Here is a 25,866-nt window from a genome sequence, read left to right as displayed (position 1 = left end):
CGCCAGGAGACTCCCGGGTTGGGGCCTCAGGGCAGGGGTGTCCCCGGTCCCTCGCTCCCCACGCCTTCGGGATCGGGGGCCAAGGGCCCTGCGCCGGGGCACCTGGCAGGGGTCACACTAACACAGCGTCTCCCCGTTGCGTCTCGCAGCCTGCAACGTCTGGTACCTGAACTCGGTGGAGACGGAGTCCCTCACCGGCCACCAGGCCGTCCAGAAGGCCCTGAGCCTCACGCTGGTCCAGGAGCCGCCGCCCTTGTGCACCGTCGTGCACTTCAAGGTGTCCGCCCAGGGCATCACCCTGACCGACAACCAGAGGAAGTGAGTCCCCGGGGCACCCCCGGGGCCAGACCCCCCACCAGCCTGCGTGGCCCCTGGGGCCGCGTCCATCACCCGCACTCCCCTGTCTTTTCGCACCTCCCAGGAGCCATGCGCAACCCCCTGATATTCAGCCCAAAGGTTTTCTTCTTAGGATGTGGTAAAATTGTCAGAAGAGAGAGAGATTTGGACCTTTGAGTATCACACATGTGTGTATAATTTTTATTTAGTTAAAAAAAATTTTTTTTAAGTTTATTTGAGAGGGAGACCGCGCAAGCGAGCAGGGGAGGGGCAGAGAGAGAGAACCCCAAGCGGGCTCCACACTGTCAGCACAGAGCTGGATGTGGGGTTTGAACCCACGAACCGTGAGATCATGACCTGAGCTGAAATCAAGAGTCAGATACCTAACCAACTGAGCCACCCAGGCGCCCCGCCTGTGTAATGTTTAAACGCAAATATCTTTTAAGTTGATTCTGTAAAAACACCCGGGGACCATGGTAGAGCCCCCCGGTCTGCTCAGTGTCCGTACATGTGATGGGTGGTCGTCCCGTCTCAGGTGACACGGAGCTCAGGTGACCTTGCTAGATACTATTTCAGCGTCCAGATGATTGTAACCTAATAATGATTAGTTCTGGGTAAGAGTAACACGCGCTAGTAATAATCATTCATCATAATCCAGACATTATATAACAGGTGATGACTTTCACGTGTCTAGACGGTGTCTGATTATCCGGGTGATAGACAGTATCTCAGTGGCCTTCATCAGAGCTGTCACCGAGTAGTTTCTATGCAGTAGGAGTTCCGGCGGGAACAGTGTAGAGCCTAGCCCGAGGAGTCAGGTGCACAGACAGTGCCTGGTCCTCCCCCGCCCCCGCGGAGCCTTTGACCTCAGGATTGAAGGCATTTCAGATGCACTTCCCGTTTACCTGTTACGGAAACAGACTGGTGTGGTTAGCAAGAGAGCCGAGTCCTCAACAGTAAGAGCAGAAGAATGGCAGGAGCTTCACGGGACACGGGATGGGTCCCCTGGCACCCACCCTCCCCGGAGCAGCCCGACCCGTCCTCGGCACCCGCCCCGCAGCCAGTGTGACAGTTTCCCCTGGCGCATCAGGTGCATCCTCATAGCTGAGTTGGGTTCCCATCCTTGACGACGCCCTGTCCCCAGCGAGGAAATACGGCTGGCGATGGTGGGTGGTTCGTGGGCTGAGAACAGGAAGGCCAGGCTCACTGGCCCCTCTCTCTGGGTGCCAGGGCTCCCGGGCTCGGTCCCGACCTCCACGCGGCTGGCACTTGCACAGGGTTGCCCTGCTGAGAGCTTCCCTCTTGCCGAGCGCCAGCTCCCCCCACACCCGCTCTGCCCACCTCTGATGGTGGTACACAGGGCTCTTTGACCAGTAATAAAACCGCCTTTGTGGGGGGGGGGGCTGCCCCACGCATCACCGTCGCCCTGATACCCGGTGATGGGACCCTGTCCCCCTCCGCCCTGTCCCCACAGGCTCTTCTTCAGGAGGCACTACCCCGTGAGCAGTGTGATTTTCTGCGCGCTGGATCCACAGGACAGGAAGTAAGAAATCCCTGTGTGTATGAAGCGATGCGTTAAGCATCCTTTGCCCGTTAAGTTAATAAAGAGACTAACGTAACTCTGCCTCCTCTTTTAATCTGCAAGGTGGATCACAGACGGCCCCTGCTCGAGGTAAGGTCCCAGGATGCTGCACCTTCCTTCTCCAAAGTACATTCTCTTACAGGTTTGCAAATGGGGTTTCCGTCAGGAAATGACTGAATCTCGCCAGCGGGTTTGGGTTGTGCCGTAAACAAAACTGAAAGTATCCCTTTCCGTGGGAAGGGCCTGCCCAGGGTCTGCGTTTCTGCGGGCTCTTCTCTGCAGGCATAGCACTTCCATTCGGCCTGTACGTGTGGTCGGGTAGCGAGGACCGGATTGCGCGGCTTTTTGGCTGCTCAGAGCGGCGTGCGCGGCGGGCACGTCAAGGTCAGGGTGGAAGGAAGGACTGCCTGTGTGTGAGCGTGAACCACACGGTGGTCAGTGTTTCCCAGACGCAGATGGCGGGCTGAAACCGCACGGCGCTCCCAGAACTTTCCGGAGCTGTGTGCACTCCCCAGGCCGGCTTCCTCGGTGTAACCTAAATTTGATTGCCTGGAATGTCACATCACAGGGGTCTGGCTCTGGCGTCCCCATCTCGCAGTGATGTTTGTCTCGGGGTCTGATAAAGTGCACGGAGACCCCAGGTGGGGCCTGGGCTGCCCCGCTCTGGCACGTGGGACTGACGGCACTCGTGCCTGCGTGGAATGTGCGACGCCATCGGGGTTACTTGAGCCGAGCCCGCTTGGAAACCGCTAAACAGGAACAGAAAAATCCTTTATTTTTCAAAGATGGAGAAGGGGCTTTGCCAGGGAACCAGACAACGGAAGTCACTATGGGCAGCTGAGGGCTCACGGAAGCCTGTCCAGAGAACAGTTCCATTCTTCTAAGAAAAATAATTAGATGTGCTGTGCTTCTAAGCAGTCTCCTTGGTAGCGTGTTGTCTTGACTGGGGTGTAGGGGGCTGGAGAGGGGAGCTCTGACCCCTGGAGGTGTGAGCGCTCCCCTCACCGCCCCGGTGCCCCGTGAGGTCTGTGCCCGCACGTAACCTGATCGAGGAGAGAGCAAGCCGCTTGCCCCCGTACCCGAGGACCCCAGCCCTCCCTTGGGCGGGGTCCACATGCTGGGCGGGGGCCCAGGAGCCCATCCCGTCCAGAGTCTGCAGGATTCTGGCCAGGAATGGACCAGGGCAGCGGCCAGCCACACACCTGCTTGACCTGCGAGGTGGGCAGGTGTGGATGGGTGTTGGACAGGTATAGACAGATATCAAACAGGTGTGGGCAGGTTGTCGGGCAGGTGTGGACAGGTAGTCAGGCAAGTGTGGACAGGTGTCAGGCAGGTGTGGGCAGGTAGTCGGGCAGGTGTGGACAGGTGTCAGGCAGGTATGGACAGGTTCTTGGGCAGGTGTGGACAGGTTGTCGGGCAGGTGTGGACAGGTTGTCGGGCAGGTACGGGCAGGTGTGGGCAGGTGTCGGGCTAGGGGGCAGCATGAGTGGTGGGTCGCAGTGGCTGCAGTGTGGGAGGAAGCAGACGGACGCTGGCAGTCTGACTTCGGCTTTCCTTTCGCAGAGTCTTCGGTTTTGTGGCCCGGAAGCAGGGTAGCGCCACAGACAACGTGTGCCACTTATTTGCAGAGCATGACCCAGAGCAGCCCGCCAGCGCCATCGTCAACTTTGTGTCAAAGGTCATGATCGGCTCCCCTAAGAAGATCTGAGCCCCTTCCCGCCAGAGACAGGAGGGGGGCCGGGGCGTCTGCCGGGTGGCGGCTGGTGAGCCTGACGCTGCAGCCCCAGGAGGGGAAGGGGATCCCTCTCCGGCTTTATAGATCTGAGGACACAGCCCGCCCTCTCCTGCCTCCCCTGGAAGACTGCTCCCCACACACTCCTGCTGCCAGGTGCTTCCCGGGTGGAGGCAGTTGGGCACCTGCAACGCCCACCTGGGCTCCACCGCGTTGGAAGGGGCTGTGTAAGGAAACGTGTTCCTTGCACGCCAGCGTCTGTGGGAAGGAGGGTGCCTGTCCCTTTGGTTGTGGCCCTGCGTGAGCAGCGGGGCCATCGCCGGTGCGGAGGGCCCTGGTCCGTCCCGTGCCCCCGGGAGGAGACCTCTCTCCTCCACGACAGAGACGCTGGCTAACCGAGAAGGGTTTGCACGTCTGACGAAGGCTCGTGCAGGTCAGGCCCTTCCGGAACTCTGGGGAGGGGACAGTGCGATGGCTGTGAGGACGGGGAGGTCACCCGATGACGTCAGAGAGCCTCGGCCCGGCGGGCAGTGGTGGCCCCAGCCTCCTGCTCACACGCCGAGTCTGAGCGGCGCACTGGCCACGAGAGGAGAAAGAAGAGGGACGTGAAATGCCATTTCATGTAATTTATATTCTGCTTATGCCAAATTATTTATGATGACACTTTCCTGTTGCTGGACGGGACGGGTCCCATCGCTGCGGGCCGCGGGGCCGAGCCCGTGTGGGTGCACAGGTGATCGGGGGCCGCAGCCCCGACAGCCTCAGCCGCCTGCAGCCTGATGGTCGACGTTGCATTTCCGGGCTGCGGGTGACGTCCCTTCTGGGGAGGAAGGTTCCGGAGGGTGGGTCACATTTGGGTTTAGACTCACCCCTCTGTGAGCTGCCGGCCACTCGTCCCGCCTCTACGGCCCCCGTCGGATCCTGTGTTTCTAGCGTCCTGAGCGGAGAGACAGGAGGAACAGCACAAGGCTCAGACCTTCCAGGCTGTTCTTGAGCTGAGGGCCGTTGCTCTGCACCACCTTGGAGACCAAACCAGCTGTGCTGTTCGTGCCGAGGGCCCTGCGCGTCCCCCAGAGCGGGAGCTGGAAGGAAGGCCTGGTCTTCAGTGTAAGGTGCCTCTCGGCCCCGGGAGCTGCCTGCCCTGCCCGGCTCTGCAAAGTCCAGACCAGCTCTTGGGCCTCCCAGAGTCGCCGGCAGCCACACAGGAGGGGGTGGGAGTGTGTCTCATGAGGTCTCTGCTTTAAGCAGGTCAGAGACCAACGTGGGGCCACGCGCATCCCGAGTGCGCGAGTCCCCGTGGGCGCTGAGAAGGCGGACACGGTCCCCAGCTGGTCCAGTAGCTGCACCGATCACAAGTGCCTCATTTCTGTGCCAAATGTTTGCCTTGGTCTTCGCGGACCTTCTCCGCTGACAGGTGTAGGGGTGGCTGTGAGAGACTCTGTGAGTGTCTCCCGGAAGCCTTGGTGGCCCGGTCCTTGGCAGAGGCCACTGGCATCACAGCTTTCCCTTCGTGGCAGAAATTCAGCCAAAGGGACCTGAGCCTGAGATGGCTTCTACCCAGTTTGACCCAGAGACAGCAGCCCGGGTCCCGGGTCCTTCCGATGAAGGAAGAGGGCTCGTTTAGAAATCCGAGCAGAGGTGGGTGTGGGATTCGGGAGCACAGGCCGTCGGATGACCGAGGCATCGGGGCCTCCCGTGCAGTCCCTGTCCGGAGCATTCCAGAAGCCACACCCGCTTGCTTTTTGAACTGACCGGCCAGCTGCGGCTTCTTGCAGGGGTCAGGGCGTCAGGAAGTTCGCTCCCTCTCCGGAGCCAAGGGAAGCCAGTTCCGCGGGTTCTGGCAAGCTGGTATGACAGATTTCTCCCTGTTACACACCCGTTTCACAGAACAAGATGAATCCTTAAACTGGGGGCTCAGACCGCGGGGAGCCCTGTCCCGCCCCCCCACGCAGGCCAGGGGTCACTCTGCGGAAGACACTGTCCCTGACACCTGGCCTCTGGGCGCCAGCAGGCACAGGGGTCCTGTCCTGGGGAGGTCATGAGGCCTGCCCCCCACAGTGTCATAGCCAGGGTCCTATTAACCTGCTTGTTAACCGTATACTGTATTCCTCCAGTGCTAACCTATAACCACATTAAGTCAAACCGAATTCAAGGGTCTCCACATGTATCCCTGGCGTCCTAGACCTCACGTCTCCTTATCTGCCTTACTTATTAGTGGGTATTTTTACTTTTCTTACATTGTAAAGAATATATCCAGTATGTAAATGAATGTTCTATAAACCTTTGTATAGTCATTTTCTCTGCTTCTCAAATATCATCTCTATTCAGAGTATAATAAAATTATAAACGTGGCAAAGCCTCGGGGAGGCAGGCATTTCTTGCGGTGGATGAAAGTGTACATGTGCGCGTCCATCTGTGGGTGTGTGGGCGTGTGCACGTGTGTGTCTGCATGTGTTGAATCGGAAGTTTGAAGCTGATTTTTTTGTGGGTCCTTGGGTTCCATGATAAATTAACATGTTTTGCCTTTAGGAATGCATTTCAAGATTTCTGCACAGAGACCTTCGAAAACCTACATTCGAAGATACTAAGAACTGAATCATAACGTGTGGTGCTGCTCATAGATACTGATCAGTTTTGATGTTCAGCCCCCCAGGGGACTCTTCCCACGTCTACAGAGTTGAGGCCTGAACCTGAAGTCTGGTGGGTTCACCTGTTGCTTCAATAACAGATGCTGGTCGTGCCCGGAACCACCCTCCTCGGTCTCCCCCCACCGCCAGGTGGGGGCCCATCATGCTGGCTTTTTGCCGTCTTGGGTCTGGGCCGCCTTCCCTGGTTGACGTCCCTCCCCATGTGACTGATGGGGACACAGGACCCATGGCCCCTCACTCTCTGCGTCCCTAAAGCCCAGAACTGTCGCCCAGGCCCCGGTGGGGGGATGGTCACCGGGCCGCACCACACACTGCCTTCCTTTCCCACTGCAGGCCTCGGGCACAGATGAGGTCACTGTCATCATAAAGCCAAGGGCTGCGACCATTCACGTAAACACAACTGCTCAGTCCCAGCCAGGAGCGTAAGGGAGAGTCGTGTCCAACAAGAGGTTTGGGGGGCAGGGGCTGGACCCTTGACCACCAGTGTCACAGCAAGGAGTCAAGGTGGGCAGGGCCCAGCAGGGTGGGTTTCCAGGAACACAGTTTGGGTTTGTCACAGTGACCTGGAGTCTGCCAGAGGATTCCAGAGACCAGCCACCACCAGGCACTGCCCGGCCTGGAGTCTGCCGTGCAGATTAACTCTGTGTTCGTCACCCAGGGGCTACTGCTGATGGAGGTACTGTGATGGGCGTCTGGGTCCCACCCCCACAGGGCCCTGGATCTGTTGGAGATGGGCATCTGGGTCCCGCCCACGGGGGACCCTGGGTCTGTTGAAGATGGGCGCCCAGGTCCTGCCCACTGGGAGACCCCTCGATCTCTGGGAGATGGCCCCTTGTCCTGCCCATGGGGGGACTTCCTGTCCCATCCTCCCTCATGGTTCTTGTTTCTGATAGAGGTATGTGTGGTCACCAAGAGTGTGAGATAAGCTTTCTCAGGGCCTCAGAGGTCACATTTCACACAGCAGATGCAAAGTTGGAGTTTCCAGGCAGACTTGGGGCCGTGGGCACATGCTGGGCAGGGACATTGCATGACGCGGGACTGGCTGTATCCAGACACGTTTGGGTGCAAGGCTGTTGGGCTGGTAACAAGAAAAGGATCCAAGAAGAAATGGCCTTAGTGTCCCTGAGGAATCACGGTCTGCAGTGCCTGGGCCAGGGCAGCAGTGGGGGGTATCGGACCCCAAAGCCCTTTGCCTGTGGGAGGGTGCCCGATGCCACGACAGGTGACCCGGCCTGAGGCCTCTCTGTCCCCATGGATCTGAGACATCAGGGTGTGGGGGGCCACCAGGAGGAGGCTGTGCCCCTCCCGGGGAACACACTGTCTCCCGCTGTCATGGGGTCCACAGAAAGGCTCAGCCACGGAACTCTCCCTGAGCCACGGCTCCACTGTCTCTACCACTGAGACACCTGTGCCGCCAGCAGCAGCCGCAGGGACCACGGGAGCTTCAGCACCAGGGAAACCACACAGACCAAAATGCTGCGGCAACACAGTGATGATCGAGCCATTCGTGCGGACACAGCCTGCCGCGGGCCAGGACCCGGGGCCACACGTACACCGGGTCACCATCTGACCGATCAGAGGTTAGTAGGAGCCAGAGGCTCCTAACATAAGAGCCCAAGCATCCTGGCGACAGTAGAAAACCACCCCAAAATGACCCGTGTACTGGGAACCAGGAAACTCATGACAGGAGAAAAGACAGTCCTCTGCCCCCAACATCCGAATGAATCCGAGGCCAGAATTCCCGGCCGAGGACAAAGCAGCCGACGAGGCCTCAGCCGGCACATGCAAGCCGTCCTCACGCAAGTGAAAAGACAGAAAAGCACAGCAAAGAAACAGGCAATGGAAACGAAGCAGACGGAAGTTTCCTTACAGAACGGAAAGGTACAAACAACAACTCGCTGGAGGCGGGGTCACGGAGGGAGGGGACAGGAGAGGGGCCCTGCCTTCCGGGACCGAACGAGGGAGCCTGCCACAAGAAGTGGGCCACCTCCGGGACCCGTGGGACAGTCACGGAAGACACAACTGCAGTGTCCTTGAGTCCCGGGAGGGGAGCAGGAGAGCGGGGGCTACAGAGTAGTTGAGGCAGCCACCAAAGACCCCAAATCCACAAAGACCCGGCCTGTAGATTCAAGAAGCTGAGTGAGCCCCAAACTAGACAAACGACAGCAAAAAAATCCGTGCAACTATCTGCTGTGAATTCTACAGTCCCTGAACTGGTCATGATGTCACGGTTCGTGGGATTGAGCCCCGCGTCGGGCTCTACACTGACAGCACGGAGCCTGCTTGGGCTTTAATCTCCCCCCCCCGCCCCTCCCCCACTCGTGCTCTCCCTCTCTCAAAAATAAGTAAATGTACATAAATAAATAAATAAAAACGCTTGAACTAAGCACACCGACCAAGGGACAGAGCTTGGCACAGGAGAACCAAAACACGACCCAACTGCACGCTTTACGCTTCGGATTCAGTGACAGCGGGTTGAAATTAGGATTTGAGACTATCTTGCCAACGTTAATTTTAAAACGCCAAGGCCCTGTACCAGTGTCTGACCACACGTACTTCAGGGCACAGGACACAGCAAGGCGCAAGGAGGCCCATCATACAGCCGTGGAGGCTCAGTCCCCGGGGAAGACACGACGACCCTCAACGCCCACCCACCAGACAGAGCCTCGGCGATGGAAGCCAAGGCTGGTGGAGCCGGAAGGAGAGGCAAACCCACACTTGTGGCTGGGGGCTCAATGCCCCCTTCTCGGCAACGGGGGGAGCTCCGCAAAGGACACAGGACCCCAGGCAACACAAGCAGCCAACGGGATCGAATGGACAAACGTGGGCCTGCCCACCAGCAACAAAAGACACGTTTTGAAGCAACTGCTGATGTTGGCCAAGATAGCCCGTACTCTGACCCACAAGCGGAGGGTGGATCCAGGGAAGGGCGTGCATCCTGTCGGGGAGAGCTCATGGTTCCGCAGACCGTGTACGGTCACCCGGATTCTGGTGGACAGCAGGTGTAATTGGGACAAGAAAGCAGACATTGGTTGAGTGCCTACTGTTTACCAAGCACAGCGCCAGCACCTGCTGGTTTATGGGTCCGCCCTTCCTGGGCTGCAGAGTCCAGGCAGTCCCCACTTGAGGCACGCTGTAGTGGGGGGACAGGGCCCCACACAGATGGCCTGGGTGACCATCTGTCGCACTGCCTGCAGACAGCCCCGTGGGCGGCCCCGGGAGCTGTCCCCGTGCCCCTGTCTTTCCCGTGGTAGGGTGAGGACGAGCGAGGTGACCCTCCTGCTTGGACACACACAGCTGCAGGTGGCCCTCGCCCATTTACAGACAATGACGATCGGCGGCAGAAAGGGTCAGTAGCTTGATGGGGACACAGGCCTGGAAAAAAAAAAAGAAGAATCGCAGTTTGTGGTCGCCCTTGTGTTTGGTTTAGTGTCTTTCTCTCGGTGCCCCAGCTGGGCGGCTGGAGGCCCGTCCCGTCCCTGCACCCTCTCCCCCAGTGAGCGATTCCCGTGAACTGGCTCTTCCTGCTGTGCTTTGCCCCGCATTTGGACCGGAAGATGCCCGGGATTTGCGCTTAAACGGGGAGGGGCGGGGGGGGGGGGGGGTTGCTGAGCGCATGGCGGGCGGCATTGCCCCCTGGTGGCCAGCGCGGCGGCTTACTGCAGCAGGGCGGGACCGCCCGTCCCAACAGCGCTGCGCTGTCAGCCGCGGGCCTGCAGGTGGCGCCGGAAACGGACGCGCATTCCCTCTGCGGCTGTGACCGGCCACCTGAGCCGGCTCCTTTGTCCGAGGAGAACGGTTGTAGTGCTTCCCTGCAAGGTCGTCCTGAGAATGAACTCCACGAACACACGCGGATGGGCTAGCACAGCCCGTGCGCGTCATTTCCACCACAGTTGTGCTTGCAAATCATCGATGGTCTGTCACCCCCGTTAGGTGAATCCACAGGATTTGTGGACCATCAGCATTTCCAACCCTGAAAAGCTGAGCCCCGTGAAAAGTGACGAACGCGGTGACACCCCCCCCCCTCCCCCACACACACACAGGACAGGGGCGGGCAAGCCTTTCCGAGTTCAGGTGGGGGGCTGGTGTGCTGGCTTGCACAGGGGAGGCTGGGGGTAGACCCCCAGCAGCTGGTTCCAGAAGCTTCCCCTCCCAGGCGAGCGCGCTGGTCTGGCCTGGGCGTCTCCGTCTTGCCAGGAGTGGGGGCGGATGAGCTCCGAGGGGAGGACGGAGCACCCTCCTCTCTTCCCTCCACACAAGCCATCCTCGTGCTCAGGTGAGAGGCACAGAGGAATCCCAGGAGAAAACCAGAACACGCTTCCTCCCCAGGGGATGGAGATGCCCCCTAACTGACTGTGGTGTTGGTGGATGGCACGGAAGCTACTGAGAACCACCCAGTCTTACATCTTCAGTGGGTGACGTGACATGCTGTGCGTTGTATCTCAAGAACACAGTTGTAAAAGTAAAACCAGAAGAGAATCCAGGAGGAGGTTAAAGACAGACTTGAGCATCCTCGGAGATCCAAGCTGGGATCCAGGCATCCCGGTGAGGAGGGAGCCGGGACTTGGCCTGCAGCACCCAGCACTGGACGGGCTGAGGCCCTGCCTGTCACCCTGGGCAGCGGTCTGGGAGGCGAGACTGGGGAGCCTGGACAAAAAGCCTTTCTCTGGGGGTGCCTGGGTGGCTCAGTCGGTTAAGCATCCGACTTCGGCTCAGGTCACGATCTCACAGTTCGTGAGTTCGAGCCTTGCATTGGGCTCTGTGCTGACAGCTCAGAGCCTGGAGCCTGCTTCACATTCTGTGTCTCCCTCTCTCTCTGCCCCTTCCCTGTTCATGCTGTGTCTCTCTCTGTCTCAAAAATAAATAAACATTAAAAAAAAAGTTAAAGAAAAAAAAAGCCTTTCTCTGTCAGTCTTCTGCCTGGTGTTGATTTTAAGAGATGAGATGTGTCTGCTGAGGATGAGGCTGTAGGCTGGTGCCAGGCTTCTCTGCTGTGCCCAGAGGCCCTGGGCGCCTGCTCTGAGGCCCGGCAGAGCCGAGAGACTGCGGGAGACGTGGGGACAGGCAGTTCCCCAGACATAATGGGGGCTCTGAATGGGGCGGCCAGCTCTCCCAAAGACCTGGGCCGAGCTTTCCAACATCACCTCGGATGAAGAAATCCAACTCGGCAGGTCGGATTTCCCAGGGGTGCACAGGCGGGCACGGAAGAGCCCGTCTGTCCTCAGCCTCAGCCTCAGTCACTGGGAATCTGGGGGCGGGCTCTTGACCACATTGCAGGGCAGGCTGGTGAGAATTTGGCAGAGACACGGGCTGGACCACGTGGCCGGGTGGGGCTTGGGCCTGGGCTGCGGCCCCTGATGCGGGAGGCGGTGGGGGGGGGGGGTAGACCCCGGGAGACAGCTAGGTGGGTGGGGTCTTCCATGTATTTGTTCCCACCGCCACCCGGCAGGGTAAACAGTTCTGAGCATGCAGAAGAGAGAGAGGCAGTGATTGCCCAGGTCCAGGGAGGTGCGGGGCAATGGGGCACAGGCTCTGAAGACCCTCAGAAGCCCGAAGACGTCAGCCTTCACTGGGGGCCAGGAGGGTCAGAGCCCAGGTGGGGCACCTTTCTCCTCCCGTCCCGCTTCCTCCCTGGCCCCTTCCAGAGGGCTCAGCAGCAAATCCTCGGGGAAGGAGAACTGGAACTCTAGGACCTGCTTGTCCAAACCGGATTGTTTTCCAGGGCCACATCTGTGGGGGCATCTCACCGTGTAAAAATGGCCAGAGACGTGGCGGGGCCGGCCTGACCTCTCAGCCAGCCTGTGCTCCCCCCCGGAGCAGGTGTGAGGGAGAAGGCCGAGGGAGCCAGGCCGCTCTGCAGCGGCCCCACGAGCCTACTTGGCCGTGGCCAGAAAAGCTGTCACGTCCAGCAGGGGGGCCCGGGGCCTGGCATTCCTGGAGGCGGCAGGAGGGCACGGGTGGCGGGGAGGACTGTCCTCCTGAAGAAGCCGGCCCTGCCCAGAGAATCACCTCTCTGGGTGTGGAGAGGGGTCCATCCACCAAATCGCAACCGTGAGGGCACGGGAGCTGTTCCCGCTGCAGCTGGGAGCGCAGAGACAGCGGATGAATGAGACACGGGGAAGGTGCTTCCATGGCGGCTTAAAGAGGTTGGTGGCTCTGGTTGGTGCCGCGCAGCAGTGTGGACAGGCGTGTGCTCAGCATGCGGGGGAGGGGGGCAGCCTGCTCAGGCTCCGCTGTGTGATGAGGGGCCGCAGACACCATTTCTCTACAGGGTTGCAATGGAGATCAGCTGAGGTGAGGCGTAAAGAGCCGGCATGAAGCCCAGGACACAGTGAGCTCTCCGTAGGCGGTGCTGTGTCCTCATCACCGTTGTCACCACCATCATCATCATCACCACGGTGCAGAATTACTAGCTCTCCCAACCTGTGGGCAGCCATGAGCAGGTGTGTGTATCTGAGCGGTTTAGGCTCTTAAGCGGGCCTCTCACCTCCCGGTTGTCCAGAGGAAAGCAGGATACCTGCGGAAAACGGACACAGTTACATTTAATAGCAGATGTTGGGGAAAATGGGGAAGTGATTTCAACAGGAGCTTTACAAAGAAGATACGCAACCAGCAGATCGGCACATGATTGTTAGGCGTCGGGGACACGCACATTAAAACCACCGTGAGCCATCACCCCGTCTCTCCAGGCGTGGTGAAAACCACAACCGAGGACCCCGAGAAGGGCGTGGGGTTACTGAACGTCTTCATGCCGCTGGCAGAACGCAAACGCTGTGCGGTCTCTTCCGGAACGGTTTGTCATTTTCTTCTACTTTCGGATATGCTTTTCTTATTTCATAGGCAACTTCTCATACACGTATACCATATAACCCAGCAAGCTTGTGCTAAAGTTTTTACCCAGTGGGAAAGAAACGTGTCTTCAACAGACTCATACAGGGAGGTCTATAGCAGCTTTTCAGAACTGCCCAAAATGGGCAACGACCGGTGTCCTTCCACTAGGCGGTGGGTAACAAAGAATGTAAATTTTAAAATAAACATAAAGTAAGGGGAGGGTTCTGAGCGGGAGTTATCTGAGCAATATTAAATGTTTAAACTTGACTAGGCATTTACTCTGTGCTGGGCATCATCTCATACAACCCTCCAAACAACCCGGGGTGGGGGGATGGTGAGCAGTGGATAGTAAGAACTAGACCCCACTGCAGGGCTGAGAAATCCCATCCTGGCTGCCAGACAGCTCAGATCACCCCGGACGATGAGCACTGAGCATGAGAACTGCTCCCAGGACTGCCCCCGCACCCCTCCCCCTTTTCTCCCCCTCCCTTTCCCCAGGACCGGACTGAGGCACACGTACACCCCCAGGCCTAGATGCTAGGCAAGGTATGCATATTCTCTGTATGGGCGCAAACATTTGCTAGGCTGGGGGCATGGAAGGGACTTTGGAGGACTGCTGATCTTTTGCTCTGTATTCCTTGGAGAAGTCCCCTGTGCTCCATCAGGGGGTGTGTGGGGCTGAAAGCACCACTGCCCACAGCCAGGAGACCTCTTCTTGGCTCTGTGGGAGGCTCCGCTCATGGAAGGGATTGCGCACCTGCACACAGAGGGCCCCACCCCCTGCCCATGTTTCTTGCCCCCAGCTCCCCTGCGCGCCAGGGAGTCTGGATTGGTGGGTCTGCTTTATAGAGTGTATGTATTTGCGTGCAAGTGTGTGTGCATGAGTGTTACTGTGTGCATGTGCATGTATATATGTGCATGTTTGTGCATGTGAGCACATGCGTGTGCATGTGTGTACATGCGTGTGCATGCTTGCATGTGCATGTGTGTCGGGTCTTTCTAAATCACCCTCGAGCCCTGGCAGGTTAGTGACAGCGGTAGGCCAGGAGCGGCAGAGCACGGAGCTTCAGGGGCCTCCCTACTCCTCGGTGGCCGTCAGGGACCCGGCTGGGAGGGACACCTGCGACCCCAGGACCTTCCCGTGGGCGGGTGTGATATGAGTGCCTCACAGAGCCTGTATCTTACGACGACCAGGGCACTTCAACCTCGACTTAGAGAAAATGCAGTGGGCATGGCCTTTGCGGACCTGGGTGGGTGGGTGCAAACTGCCCCCGGCTCCCGGGTTGGCGGGGGGACCCCGCGGCTGCACCTGGCTCCTGTCCTGGGCTCTGGGCTGCCCTCCCAGGCGGGCCAGTCCTCCCCTGGGACCACATGTGCAGTGCAGGAGAACGTGGAGGAAAATACACGATGGCTACCTGTAGTTGTGCCACAGCGGTCAGAGTTTTCCCTTCGTTTTTAATTATTTTGGATTTTCAGAAATGGCCATAACGCTGCTAGAATCCTTTACCTTAAGGAAAACTGTAAATAAGCCCCTTGATGCGCGGGGAGCGCAGGGTGCCGGCGCGGCCGGCAGGCGGCGCGCGCGCGCCTTCCCGGACACGCGAGAGGCGAGAGGGGAGGAGGCCGGGGGCGCGGTCCCCTGGGAGGACTGGGGAGGGGGCGGGGGTCCAAGCAGAGGAAGGGGAGCGGTCGGGAGTCCTCGAGGAGAATGGAGGTTGGGGGGAATGGAGTGGGTGCGGAAGGGGGTTAGAGGGGTTCCGCAGGGAGGTCAGAAGTCAGGACGAGGGAAGGGGGGGAGGTCCACGCGCAGGAAGGAGAGGGGGCGGAGTCTGCAGGCAGGTGGGGCGGGGATCCTGGAGGAGAGTGGAGGTTGGAGGGGTGGAGTCCGGGAGCAGGATGGGAGAAGGATGGGGGTAGGAGTTCCGCTCTGGGGCCTGGGTCGTGGGGGGGACGGAAGTTGGGAGTTGGAGTCCGCGCGGAGGATGGAGGTGGGAGCGGGTGTGGGGGGGTCTGTTCCGAGGACGGGGATGGGGCGGGGGTGCGCGTGGAGGACCGGGGAGGAGCGGGGGGGGCCGGGATCTGGGGTCCCCGGCGCAGACTGAGGAGAGGGCGGAGGTCAGCGTGGAGGAAGGAGAGGGGGCGGAGTCTGCGGGGAGGAGGGGTCGGGGTCGGGGTTCCTCTGGGAGGACTGAGGTTGGGGGTTTGGGGTTTTTGGGAAGCCCTGAAGAGAAGGCCTGGGTCCACACGGAGGACGGAGAGGGGGAAGGAGAGGGGGTGGGGCCCGGGGAAGAGGACCTAGCGGGGTCTCGGGCGCAGGTGCTTCCTGGGCTGTGCTGGCCAGGGTGCTGGCTGGGGGGGGGGGGGTAGTGTACAGAAAGTCTCCTTGTTCAGAGCCTGCTCCAGTGGGGTGGGGGCTCCTGCAGGGACCCTGTGTTGGGGGACAGAGGGGGGCCTTAAAACGCTGGTGGACACACAGGCCTGTGACCCCAGGTGGCCATTTTTTTTTTTTTTTTTTTTTAGCTAAAGATTTATTTATGCTGTAAGGATCCCTTCTGAGCAGGTTTTGATGTCCTTTTAGAAGCTTCTGCGAACCTACAGAAGAATGCATTCCATTGTCTCTGAAAGGTTTGGGGTCCTCTCTTTTAAGGGTGCCTCTTAAGGTGGATTTATCTAAATCAGAGTTTCCCCAGAATGGCCATTACAATTCCAGACTTCCTTGTGACCCAGAAGTGTCCCCCTTTGGGGTACATACTGTGAGGAATTGTAAACAGGTATCTAAACAAAAATGTGTGCATGGATGTTCATTGCAGAAACACTCATAATATCCAAAAGGTAGAAACTACTCTGGTGTCCATCAACTGATGTGTGGATAAGACATCTGTTGGTGCAGTGGGCTTTATTTTGCCCCAGCAAGGAATGAGCACTGATTCATACTACAGTGTGGGTGAGCTTCAAAAATATGTTAGTAGAAGAAGTCAGACACAAAGGATCACATATGGGATTCTGTTTATATTTAAAGTGTGTAGAATAGGCAAATTTAGAGTCAGGGCAGACCAGTGGCTGCCAGGGGGCTGGGGGGGGGGTGTTGGTGGGGACAACAGAACGTGGCTGTTTACTGGGTACAAGGTTTCAAAAAGTTTTGAAACTAGATGGTGGTGCTGATCACTCAACACTGTGAATGTACTAAAATGCCAGTGTTCATTTCGTGCCCATTTCATCCCATTGAAAAACTGAATCGTGCATGAATGAGTGGGTTTTCAGAGTCTTTGGAGAGGCAGAGTAATCCGGTGGGAAGACCACAGATTTTACATATGGAAGGATGTGGTTGCAGTTCTGGGCTTTCTCACTGTGCCACCCGGGACCGGTCTCCTGACCTGGAGCTCATGCTAAGTCTGTGTTTCTATGTGGATTAAATGAGATGCTCGAAACAAAATAAGCCCCGATGCTTGGTGTATTTTAAGAGGGTAAGTTGGGGAAGTCATCTGCAGGAGCAAAGAGAGGGAGCATACGAAGGGTATGGTGAGAAAAGCAAGGGAGAGCAGGGTGTGGTCAGTGCTCACTGGGCCCTGGGAACCGCCCCCCTTCCCCCCATTTCCCTCAGCGGCTTCCCAGCTGTGTCACCTTGAACCAGTGGCTCAATCCTGTGTCCCTGGAGTCTGAAATGGTGTTGGTAAAGGAGGCACTGTCCAGGAAGAGGTGGTCTTGTTTTGCAAACCCACGTGGGTTCCTGGTCTGCCGGTCTTCCGTAGTAAGGAAGGGAGGGAACATGGACCCAAGAATGACCAGGGTCCTGGCATGGTGTTTCTGATTTTGTTTTTCGCACTGTAATTACACCTCTTTAAATTTTATTTAATTTATTGTAATTTATTTTAAATATTTACTTATTTTGAGAGAGAGAGAGAGAGAGAGGGCACGAGCAGGGGAGGGGCAGAGAGAGAGGGAGAGAGAACCCCAAGCAGGCTCAGTGCTCAGCACAGAGCCTGACCTGGGGCTCCATTCCACAAACCACAATCAAGCTGAGCCACAATCAAGGGTTGGACGCTCAACTGACTGAGCCACCCAGGCGCCTCCCCTCCCCCCGACCTTTTTTTAAATTACGGTTTTAGGTTTATATTCTGATTGGGGACTCTCTGAGCTCTTTATAGAACTCAGAGCTCACAGAGCCGTTTTGGGCAGCATTGAAGAGAATGTCAGAAACCAGCCCCACCCAGATGTGGTCTCACTGCGTGTCTACGCAGACCTGGAGGGAAAACAGAATGTCCATCCCTGAGTTCCATGTTGCGGTCTCAACACTTTGGACCTCAGATCCCCCTGCGTGAAGAGGAGGATCCTCTTGCTGAAGGAAGGCCCCTGTGACATTGCACTAGGGTAGGGTAAGTATGTCCCATGCAGAATTTGGGACATACTTACAGTAAACAATCTTTGCTCGTTTAAATCCGCATTCACCCAGGCCTCCCTAAACTGTTACTTGCTGATGCTGGCAACTAGCCTGGGTCCCCGCTGAGGGCAGCTGTGGGTGTCCAGGACGCAAGGCAACCCCAGCCTTGCCCCCATCCGATTGGCAGGCACAGGGCAGCCCCGGGGATGGGGTGGAAGCAGGCTGACTGCAGATGTCCAGGTTTGAGCCTCCTTCTCCTTCAGCTGAGGGTTTTGTGAGGGTCTGCTGCATTTATCCAGGGCCCATGGCGGGCCATTCTGCGGGCCTCCCGTTGCCCGGTCCCCCCGCCCTGTGTGCTTGGTGCTGTTCTGCCCTGGCCCCTGAGAGGTTGTATCTGCAGAGCCCTGTGGGCTGAATCAGACCAGAAGTTTCCCCTGGATCCCTGGGGCTCCCCGTAGTGATCGGATGGTACTCTCAGTGAACTTCCACTCTGCCGGCTGGAGAGCAAGAGCGAAGGACCTGAGTGGGGCTTTTGAGGCCTTTTTACCCAACATGCTGTTCCATTGGGGCTGCCTGATGGTCTGAGGTCTCTCTGCTCCTGCCCCCGGGTGCTGGGGACCAGAGAGGTCGTTTCTGGATGTATGACTGTATGTGGACACGTGGAATGCACACCAGGGAGGGCTCTGGTGGGGCTCGAAGCTGGGCTGGGCCGGCCGTCTGGCTCCCGTGGGGCAGCCTGTCCTCGTGGCCAGCAGATTCCGGATCTTCTTCATCTCCGGGTTACCGCATAGCTGCCTCTTGGATTTTGCCCTGTTTTAACCAGGTCTTTGAATGAAGTTTTCTCTCTTGGAGTTCCGAGATCCGCTTGGTTTTCCGGCCGCCCCCTGACGTACCCACGCTATCAGTGCCTTTTCCCAGGCCCGTCAGCTCTCCCTACCGCCACCTGTCAGTAGGGGGCACTTACTCCTGATTTCTACTGGGGGAGACGGAGCCACTGGAAGGTGCCTGGTCAGTAAACACGGCTCCTGTTGATTGGAATAATTACCTTACCTCACTTTTCCAGAGCACGACTTGGGTCTGATGGCAGACGGCTCCACTGTGTGGCTGTGTGCAAGGAGGTCCCGGAGGGCCTCTGGTGGTGTTCTGCCGGGACACAACGTGTTCGGGGGAACATTTCCTGAGCAGTTAAAGGTGCTTTGTATGATATAGACGCTTTCCCTTCCAGTAGGGCAGCCAAACATTTGTGCTCCTGAGTTTGTGGGCATTTTGGACCGTGGAATGGGAAGCAGGATTTGCCGGAATGTGCTCCCTCCGCTGATTTGTCTATCACAGTACGGGATCCTTGGAGGGTGGAGCTGCGTGGTCCCAGACATGTGGGAGGGGGCTCCCCCAGGCTTGGTAGAGAGGCTCCACAGCCCGGGCAAGCATGACGTTGGGGGACCGGGTAGCTTGGCGCAGGGCAGACAGCCCAGCTCACTGCACAGGCCACGGGGGATGCTGAGGGGTGGTGAGTGGCCCTCAGCCCTGCCCGATGTCCCCCGGAATCTGTGTGGCCCATGAGGAGGGATCCCCAGTAACAGCGATGGGCTTCTTGCCTGCCTTGGTTCATGTCACATTCGATTTCGAGACATGAGGTCATGTCTCCTCGAGCACGCAGAGTTGCAAAGTGACTGGCACCACGGGCAGGTTCATCTTCCCCGGGGCGGGGGTGGGGTCTGTCTTCCTGTCACTGGGCTCAGCCCCGAGGCCCCCCTCCCTGGACACCACCTCCCACCTGCCACCCTGGCCAAGCTCTCCGGCCGCCTGCCCAGGCTGATTTAGGGTGTGGTATGAGCCAGCTCGCAATTGCTGGGGTGCAGGCTTGAGGCAGAGTCCAGAGCGGGGTCCACACACATCTGCCACTTAGGAGGGGCCACTAGGACTGCCCTAGTGACCTGCTGGGCGTGGGCTTAGGGGCAAGGAGACAGATGTGGCAAGCTCTCCCCATGGGTACACAAGCCCCCCTCCCCCCCCCCCCCCCCACTGCGTGGCGGTTCTTGGGGTGGGCAGGACACGGCTAATAGCAAACCTGGTCAGGGGGAAGCACTAGCCTGGGGCCCAGGTGACCAAGTGCCACGTGCAGGAGGAAGCATCTATCCGTCTCCACGCAGCCACTGAGGAACATTCTGGGGCTCAGAGCATCTGGGATGGTGGCCTCGGTGTCTCCTGGGAGGCCCACACCCAGGAAGCACCAGGGCACCCAGAGGAGGCTGCTGTGTGGCTCGGTGGGAGGGACGGACCCAGCACAAGTGGCCGTGTGCTTCTGGACAAGAAGCTGACTGGGATGTGTGTGTGGCGGGGAGACTGGGAACACTTGGACAGACATGGAGGTGAACAGAAACCCTTGGGCAGTGAGCGAAAGCAAGTGCCAGGAAACTTAGAGGGGTGGGGCTCAGGCGGTTAAGCGTCCGACTTTGGCTCAGGTTCATGAGTTGGAGCTCCAAGTCGGGCTCTGTGCTGACAGCTCAGAGCCTGGAGCTGCTTCTGATTCTGTGTCTCCCTCTCTCTCTCTCTCTGCCCCTCACCCACTTGTGTTCTCTCCGTCTCTCTCTCAAAAATAAATAAGCATTAAAAAAGAAATTAAAAAAAAAAACCAACCTCCCAGGGGTTGCATGGTGAAGAAGGGCTGGGTCATCACCCCTCTGGAGCCACGGCCCCTGCTGGTGCCCACCTGAGCTCAGCTGTCTCTGCCCTGAATGGTGGGCTCTAACCAGCAAGTTCAGGTGGGGCACGCCCACCCCCCCCACTTGACCACGTTCCCTGGCCTAAAGACTCAGGAGCCCGCAGCTGGCTCCCAGGACACTACAGGCTTCCCCAGGGTGGGCTCGGGGGTTTCACCTAAGAGGCTTTGGGAAGAGGGCATCAGGAAGCTGGTGGAGAAGCCAGATTTACGTGGAGGGATTTTGACGGGATTTTAGGGGTGGCTCAGGGCTACAGACAGACCATCAAGAGGAAGGGGCTCGGCCCCCAGCACGGCCCCTCCTCCCTCCAGACGCCAATCCACGTGTCACCTGGGTTCTGACCGACCAGCTACAGACTAGAGGCTCCCACGACCCCTCCCTGGGTTTGGCGAACTGGCCGGAGCCGCTCACAGGACTCGGGGGACAGATCGCTCACTAGATCCCTGGTCTGTTGTAAAAGGATTAAGTCAGGAACAGAGGGAAGGGAGAGCTGCCCAGGGCGCGGATGGGGAGGGAGCGCCGAGCTCCCTGCCTCCCCGGAGCCCGCTGTCCCCCCATCTCCACGTGCTCACCAACCCAGAGGCTCTAGGGACCCTGTCTGTTGGGTTTATGGGGGTTTCATTACAGGAGCGTGATTGATGAAATCATTGGCCATTGGTGATGGATCCAACCTGCAGCCCCTCCTCCCGAGGTCGGGGGGTGGGGCCTACAGCTCCGCCCCTGTAAGCCACGTTGGGCGCTCCCGCTGTAGCCCCTCCTCCCGAGGTCAGGGGGTGGGGCCTACAGCTCCGCCCCTGTAAGCCACGTGTAGCCGCTGTAGCCCCTCCTCCCGAGGTCAGGCGGTGGGGCTGACAGCCCCGCCCTTGTGACCACGTGGGCGGTCTCCGTGACAACCAGCCCCCACTTCAGGTGCTTTTCCAAACTCCGGTTAGCACTAAAGACACCTTTCTGCTCCTCCACTTAGGAAACCCCGAGGGTTTGGGAGCTGTGCCGGGAAGCGCGCCTGGAGACCAGATCTGTCTTCCTATAAACCACAGCCCCACAGCTGGGGGGTCTTGTGCGCAGAGGGACAGCCGCGACGCTGAGAGAGCCTTGGGGTGAATGACACATGTCAGAGCTGCCCGGTGTGTCCGTCCCTTGCTGGGGTGGACTATTCTCAACTATCTCCAGGCCACGTTTCTACTACGGAGCCCAGTTCTGCTGGGTACGGCTGCTGGCAGCTCTCCCAAATCCTGTCGTCTGCCAGCCAGCCACGGAAGGGACGGATCCGCGGCTTCTTACCCGACGGCTTCCGCACGCAGCCCGCCCTCGCCTCTCCTCACTCCACGCCACGCGTTTTCCTGAACACGGCCACATTTCAGTAAGGTGGAACTTTCTGTCATGTGATAAAAGCATCGGGTTGGACACACTGAGGGAAAATGTGTGACCAGTTTCGACTCTGCGTTTACCACGTGTTTCGGGAAGTGTGGACTGGCCGTGGGCTCCGGAGGTGACTCTTCCAGAAGGGAACGCCAGGACAGGAGACTTTCCAGCAGCCACAAGTTACCTGTTCTGTGCGGGGGGAGGGCTGCTTGGGGTCGGGGTTCACCGGTCAACACGGTGGCCCTCGGTGGCCCGTTGTGGACACAACAGAAGCCAACAGAGGTGACATTCACGCCCCGCGTTCCCATGGGGGCCTGTGGCTCTGTCCTACGCCCTCAGGTCAGCCGTGACCGCAGTTCGGGGGCTCTGGCCGGGCTCCACACCAGCTCTGTCCTCTTTAGGCAGGTTTGGGATGTCCCATCTTCGTGGAAGAGGCACCAGAAAGCCCCAGAACAACAAGAGGATGCCTCTGACAGCACCTGCACGGGCTGGTCACCTGGCACGTCTGCCCCTGGCTCAGGGCAAGTGACATGGCGGGGGCACTGTCCCAGGGCCCGGAGGCCACACCCCATCCAGGAGGCACATGGCTGTGACCCAGTGGTCAGCATCCGCTTGTGCAAGCAGGCCAGGAAAAAAGCCCCCCTCCCCGCTCCACACACTTTCAGGTGCCCAGGCAGAAACCTGACCTCAGCTGGACGGAAGGAAAGGAGAGGGAAGGAGAGGGAAGGAGAGGCATCTGGGGGCTCACCCAGCTCCAAAGCCGTGGTCTGAGCAGGAGGGAACCACACAGTCCTTCCTGCTGGGCATCCCTCGCTGGCCTCCCTTTCTCTGCGCTGGTCCTCCTTGACTCACACAGGGTCACCTGTTCCTGGTCTGTCCGTGGCCAGAGGGGCGTTGTGAGGGGCCAGGCCTGAGGCCGTACTACTGGAATCAAAACAGAGTGGGGCCAGCGTCCAAGAGGAGCAGAAGGGACGGGGTCCTGGGCGCCCAGGAGGAAGAACCCAGACCAGTCTACCTGTTCCCCCAGATCCCTTCATTTCCCCTGCAGCCTGGAGCTGACATGTCCTGGCAGTTGCCTCAGGCATTGGAAGGGACCCCAGGGAGCATGAAGACGTCACTTCTCTGCTTGGTGGTGGCCTCACCAGAAAGACCAGCTTCTGCTGGATTGTCTCGCAGGTCACTGAGGAGGAACCACTTATCAGAGTCAGTCCCCTGCTCCTCACTTGAGATTCTGGCGTCCTCTGCCCTAAGGAGGGGCCTCTCTGGGGACAGGGATGGTCACGTGCCAGACAGCTATGGCTGTGTCACCAGGTGCCACAGGCACGGGCTTGAGCAACAGATGTTGGTCTTCTTGTGGTTCTAGGGGTCAGAGTCCTGGATGGAGGGGTCACAGGGCCGGTGGCACTCCTGAGGCCTCTCTGCTGGGCGTGCAGATGGCTGCCTGCTCCCCGTGTCCCCGAATGGACGTCCCCTCTGTGTGTGCCTGTGTCCTGATGTCCTCTTCTTAGGAGGATGCTAGTCACACGGCCTGAGGGCCCACCCCAGTGGTCTCATTTAACATAGTTATCCTTCAGAGACCCTCAATCCAAACACACTCACACTGGGGACATTGAGGTTAGGGCTTTGCCCTGTGAAATTTTGGGGGGGTGCACAATCTGTCCATAACGGGCATCAAACAGAAGGAGGGCTGGGCTCTGGGTGGCCCAGCCCCAGTGAGGTGACCTAAGACAATGCCAGTGTCCTCCAGCCGCTGGGAGCGAGGGGCGTTAAGGCACAAGGGATGAGCCCCGTTGCAGGGCAGTGACGGAGGCGGGGATAGGAAGGTGCCCAGCGTGTAACTAGAGGAGAAACCAGGTGTGATTGGTGCCTGAAGATCAGCCTGAGGGCCACCTCGGAGCCCTCAGGGTGGCTCCTGCCGCCTGACCACAGGCAGCACCACCAGTGACCCCGGGGCCGTCTTCATGCGGCACCCGGACGGGCAGCCAGCTGGAGCAGAGGCCTCGCTTACTAGTAGCTTTTCGGAGAAGTTGCAAAACACTGGGGAGGCCTGTGGGGACCCAGGCCTCTCCACCTTCCCTTTTGTGTAAACAAAGAAGCTGCCAGAATGGAAAGCTTGCTGCCTCGTCCTTCCTTCAGAGGCCGATACTGGGGCTATCCATCACATCAGCCGGGCCAGGAGCCCACAGCAGGACCCAGCAGGACCCCACCCGCCAAACGCGCGCGGCCCTTGGTCGACCATCGGGTCTGGCGAGCGCTGATGTTTATTCCAGCTTCATAATTAAAGAGGAATGTTAAGTGTGCCACTCAGCTCTTCCAAATGCTGGAAAGATCTGGAACAGTATAACCCCTCGAGAAAAGCTTAGGAAGGGGAAAGAAAAAGTCCCACATTTACAAAGAACAAATTTGGAAATAACAGATCACTTCGGTTTGGGACACATGCAACTTTCCTAGACTGTGTTAGTGGTATTTTTTTTTTTTTTTTAACAAGGATCCTCTGAAAAATCAACAAAAGGAGGTCAGCTGAGATATAACTTTGGAATAAGCGTTAGAAACCGAACAAAGGTGAGCATCTGCACATGGCGACGGACGAGGAGGATAGGCCAGGTGTACCAGGATCTTTTTATACGAGTGGCTGCTGGACGAATGCGAACGTGCGAGCACACGGCCGTCCCTGTGCGCTCATTTGTGCCTGGTGCAGAGTTAGTGGAGTGTCCCCTGGAGGGAGGAGTGATCGCTAGCGGTCAGACACAACCCAGCACGGCCTCATCGTGCTGCACCAGCCCAGGAAGGTTCTACATGCCGGCGCTGCTGGTGGGGAGCCTGTGGGAACCCCCTCCCCCCCCCAAATCACAGGGTTTGGAATCGGTCTCTCTTGGCCTCAGGGGGGTGACTCCCTAGCCTGGCCTGGCCTGGCTGGCCCAGCCCTACCTGGGAGGGAAGCAGGAAACACGCCCCGAGGGGCAGCTCCTGGGCTCCAGTGACTTGTGAATGGGGTGCTTTGTGTCTGGGAGCTGCCTCACCTGGTGGGGCTCTTGGGCACAGGGTCCCTCGGGCACAGGATCCTGTCATGCACCTGTCACACTGCTCTGCAGGGGTCCCTGGGGGAGGGCCGTTGGGGGCTCCCTGGGAGGCTGTCTGTGGTGACAGGGTTCCGGGTGTGGGGGCTGATGTATTTCTCTCTGCATGTTCTATTACTTTTTTTTTAACATTTATTTATTTTTGAAAAACAGAGACAGTGACAGAGCGCAAGCAGAGGAGGGACAGAGAGAGAAGGAGACACAGAATCCCAAGCAGGTTCCAGCTGAGCTGTCAGCACAGAGCCCGACGCGGGGCTCGAACTCACAAACTGCGAAATCATGACCTGAGCCGAAGTCGGATGCTTAACCAACTGAGCCCCCCCAGGTGCCCCTATTTAGTTTAAGTAATCTCTGCGCCCAGCATGGGCCTCGAACTCGCAACCCCGAGATCAAATCACATGCTCTACTGACTGAACCAGCCAGGTTACCCCACATCATCTTTCCGTTTTTGATGTGTAGTGCGATGCGTATAACATCCACAGTGTTTTGTATCATAGAGGACGGTATTGATGTAGGTGCTCACTGCTCATCTCACAAACAACGTAAGCTGACGTTATTGATAAATACGCTCCTGTAGTGACATTTGCTTTATTGGAAGAGCACGGTAGAGTATATGATACATATAACACACAAAAGATGTGCTTATCGGCTGTTTGTGTTACCAGTAAGGCTTCTGGCCAACATTAGGCTGTTAGTGGTGAAATTTGAGGGTGCCAGAAGTTATATGTGGAATTTGGATTGTGCGTGGGGGGGGGGCTGGCACCCCAACTCTTGCGTCGTTCAGGGGTTAACTGTATATACAGAAGCAATTGGGTTTTGAACATTGACCTGGACCCCGTGATGTCGGTAAGCTAGTTCGACTCTAACTTGAAAAAATGTCTTTGGTGGAGTCCTGGGAATTTTCTACGTGGATTAGAAGATTTAAATCTAAAAATTAATTTCTTTAATACATGTTGTGCTGGTCAGGGTTTATCTTCATGAATGAGTTCCGATAGCTTTTGTTTTTCGCGGAACTGGAACACTTCATCCAAGTTGTTAAATGTGTAGGGAAAGAGACGCTTCCATTCTTACCCTTTTATTATTTGTGTGGTCTGAGCGATGTCCCCTCTTTGATTTCTGACGTTAGTAATCTGGGTCTTTTTTAGGTCTTTGTTGGTCTTGTTAGGGTTTTATTGATCTTTTCGAAGAACCAGATTTAAA

General features: G+C 58.0%; 1 protein-coding gene across 1 annotated transcript in view; it reads left to right on the top strand.

Moving 5' to 3' along the window:
* TNS3 (tensin 3) overlaps positions 1 to 6,002 on the top strand; it is a 217,087-nt gene extending 211,085 nt beyond the window's left edge. The window contains exons 29-32 of the mRNA XM_045052604.1: positions 150 to 318; positions 1,811 to 1,879; positions 1,982 to 2,008; positions 3,482 to 6,002. Of these exons, the coding sequence (XP_044908539.1) occupies positions 150 to 318; positions 1,811 to 1,879; positions 1,982 to 2,008; positions 3,482 to 3,626 (410 nt within the window). The 3' untranslated portion in view covers positions 3,627 to 6,002. The remainder of the gene's footprint in view (positions 1 to 149; positions 319 to 1,810; positions 1,880 to 1,981; positions 2,009 to 3,481) is intronic.
* The last annotated feature ends 19,864 nt before the right edge of the window (positions 6,003 to 25,866 follow it).

This window comes from Felis catus, chromosome A2, assembly GCF_018350175.1.
Source record: "Felis catus isolate Fca126 chromosome A2, F.catus_Fca126_mat1.0, whole genome shotgun sequence".
Lineage (NCBI taxonomy): Eukaryota > Metazoa > Chordata > Mammalia > Carnivora > Felidae > Felis > Felis catus.
The sequence above is the reverse complement of the archived record's forward strand: the minus strand, read 5'-3'. Positions and strand labels throughout refer to the sequence as shown.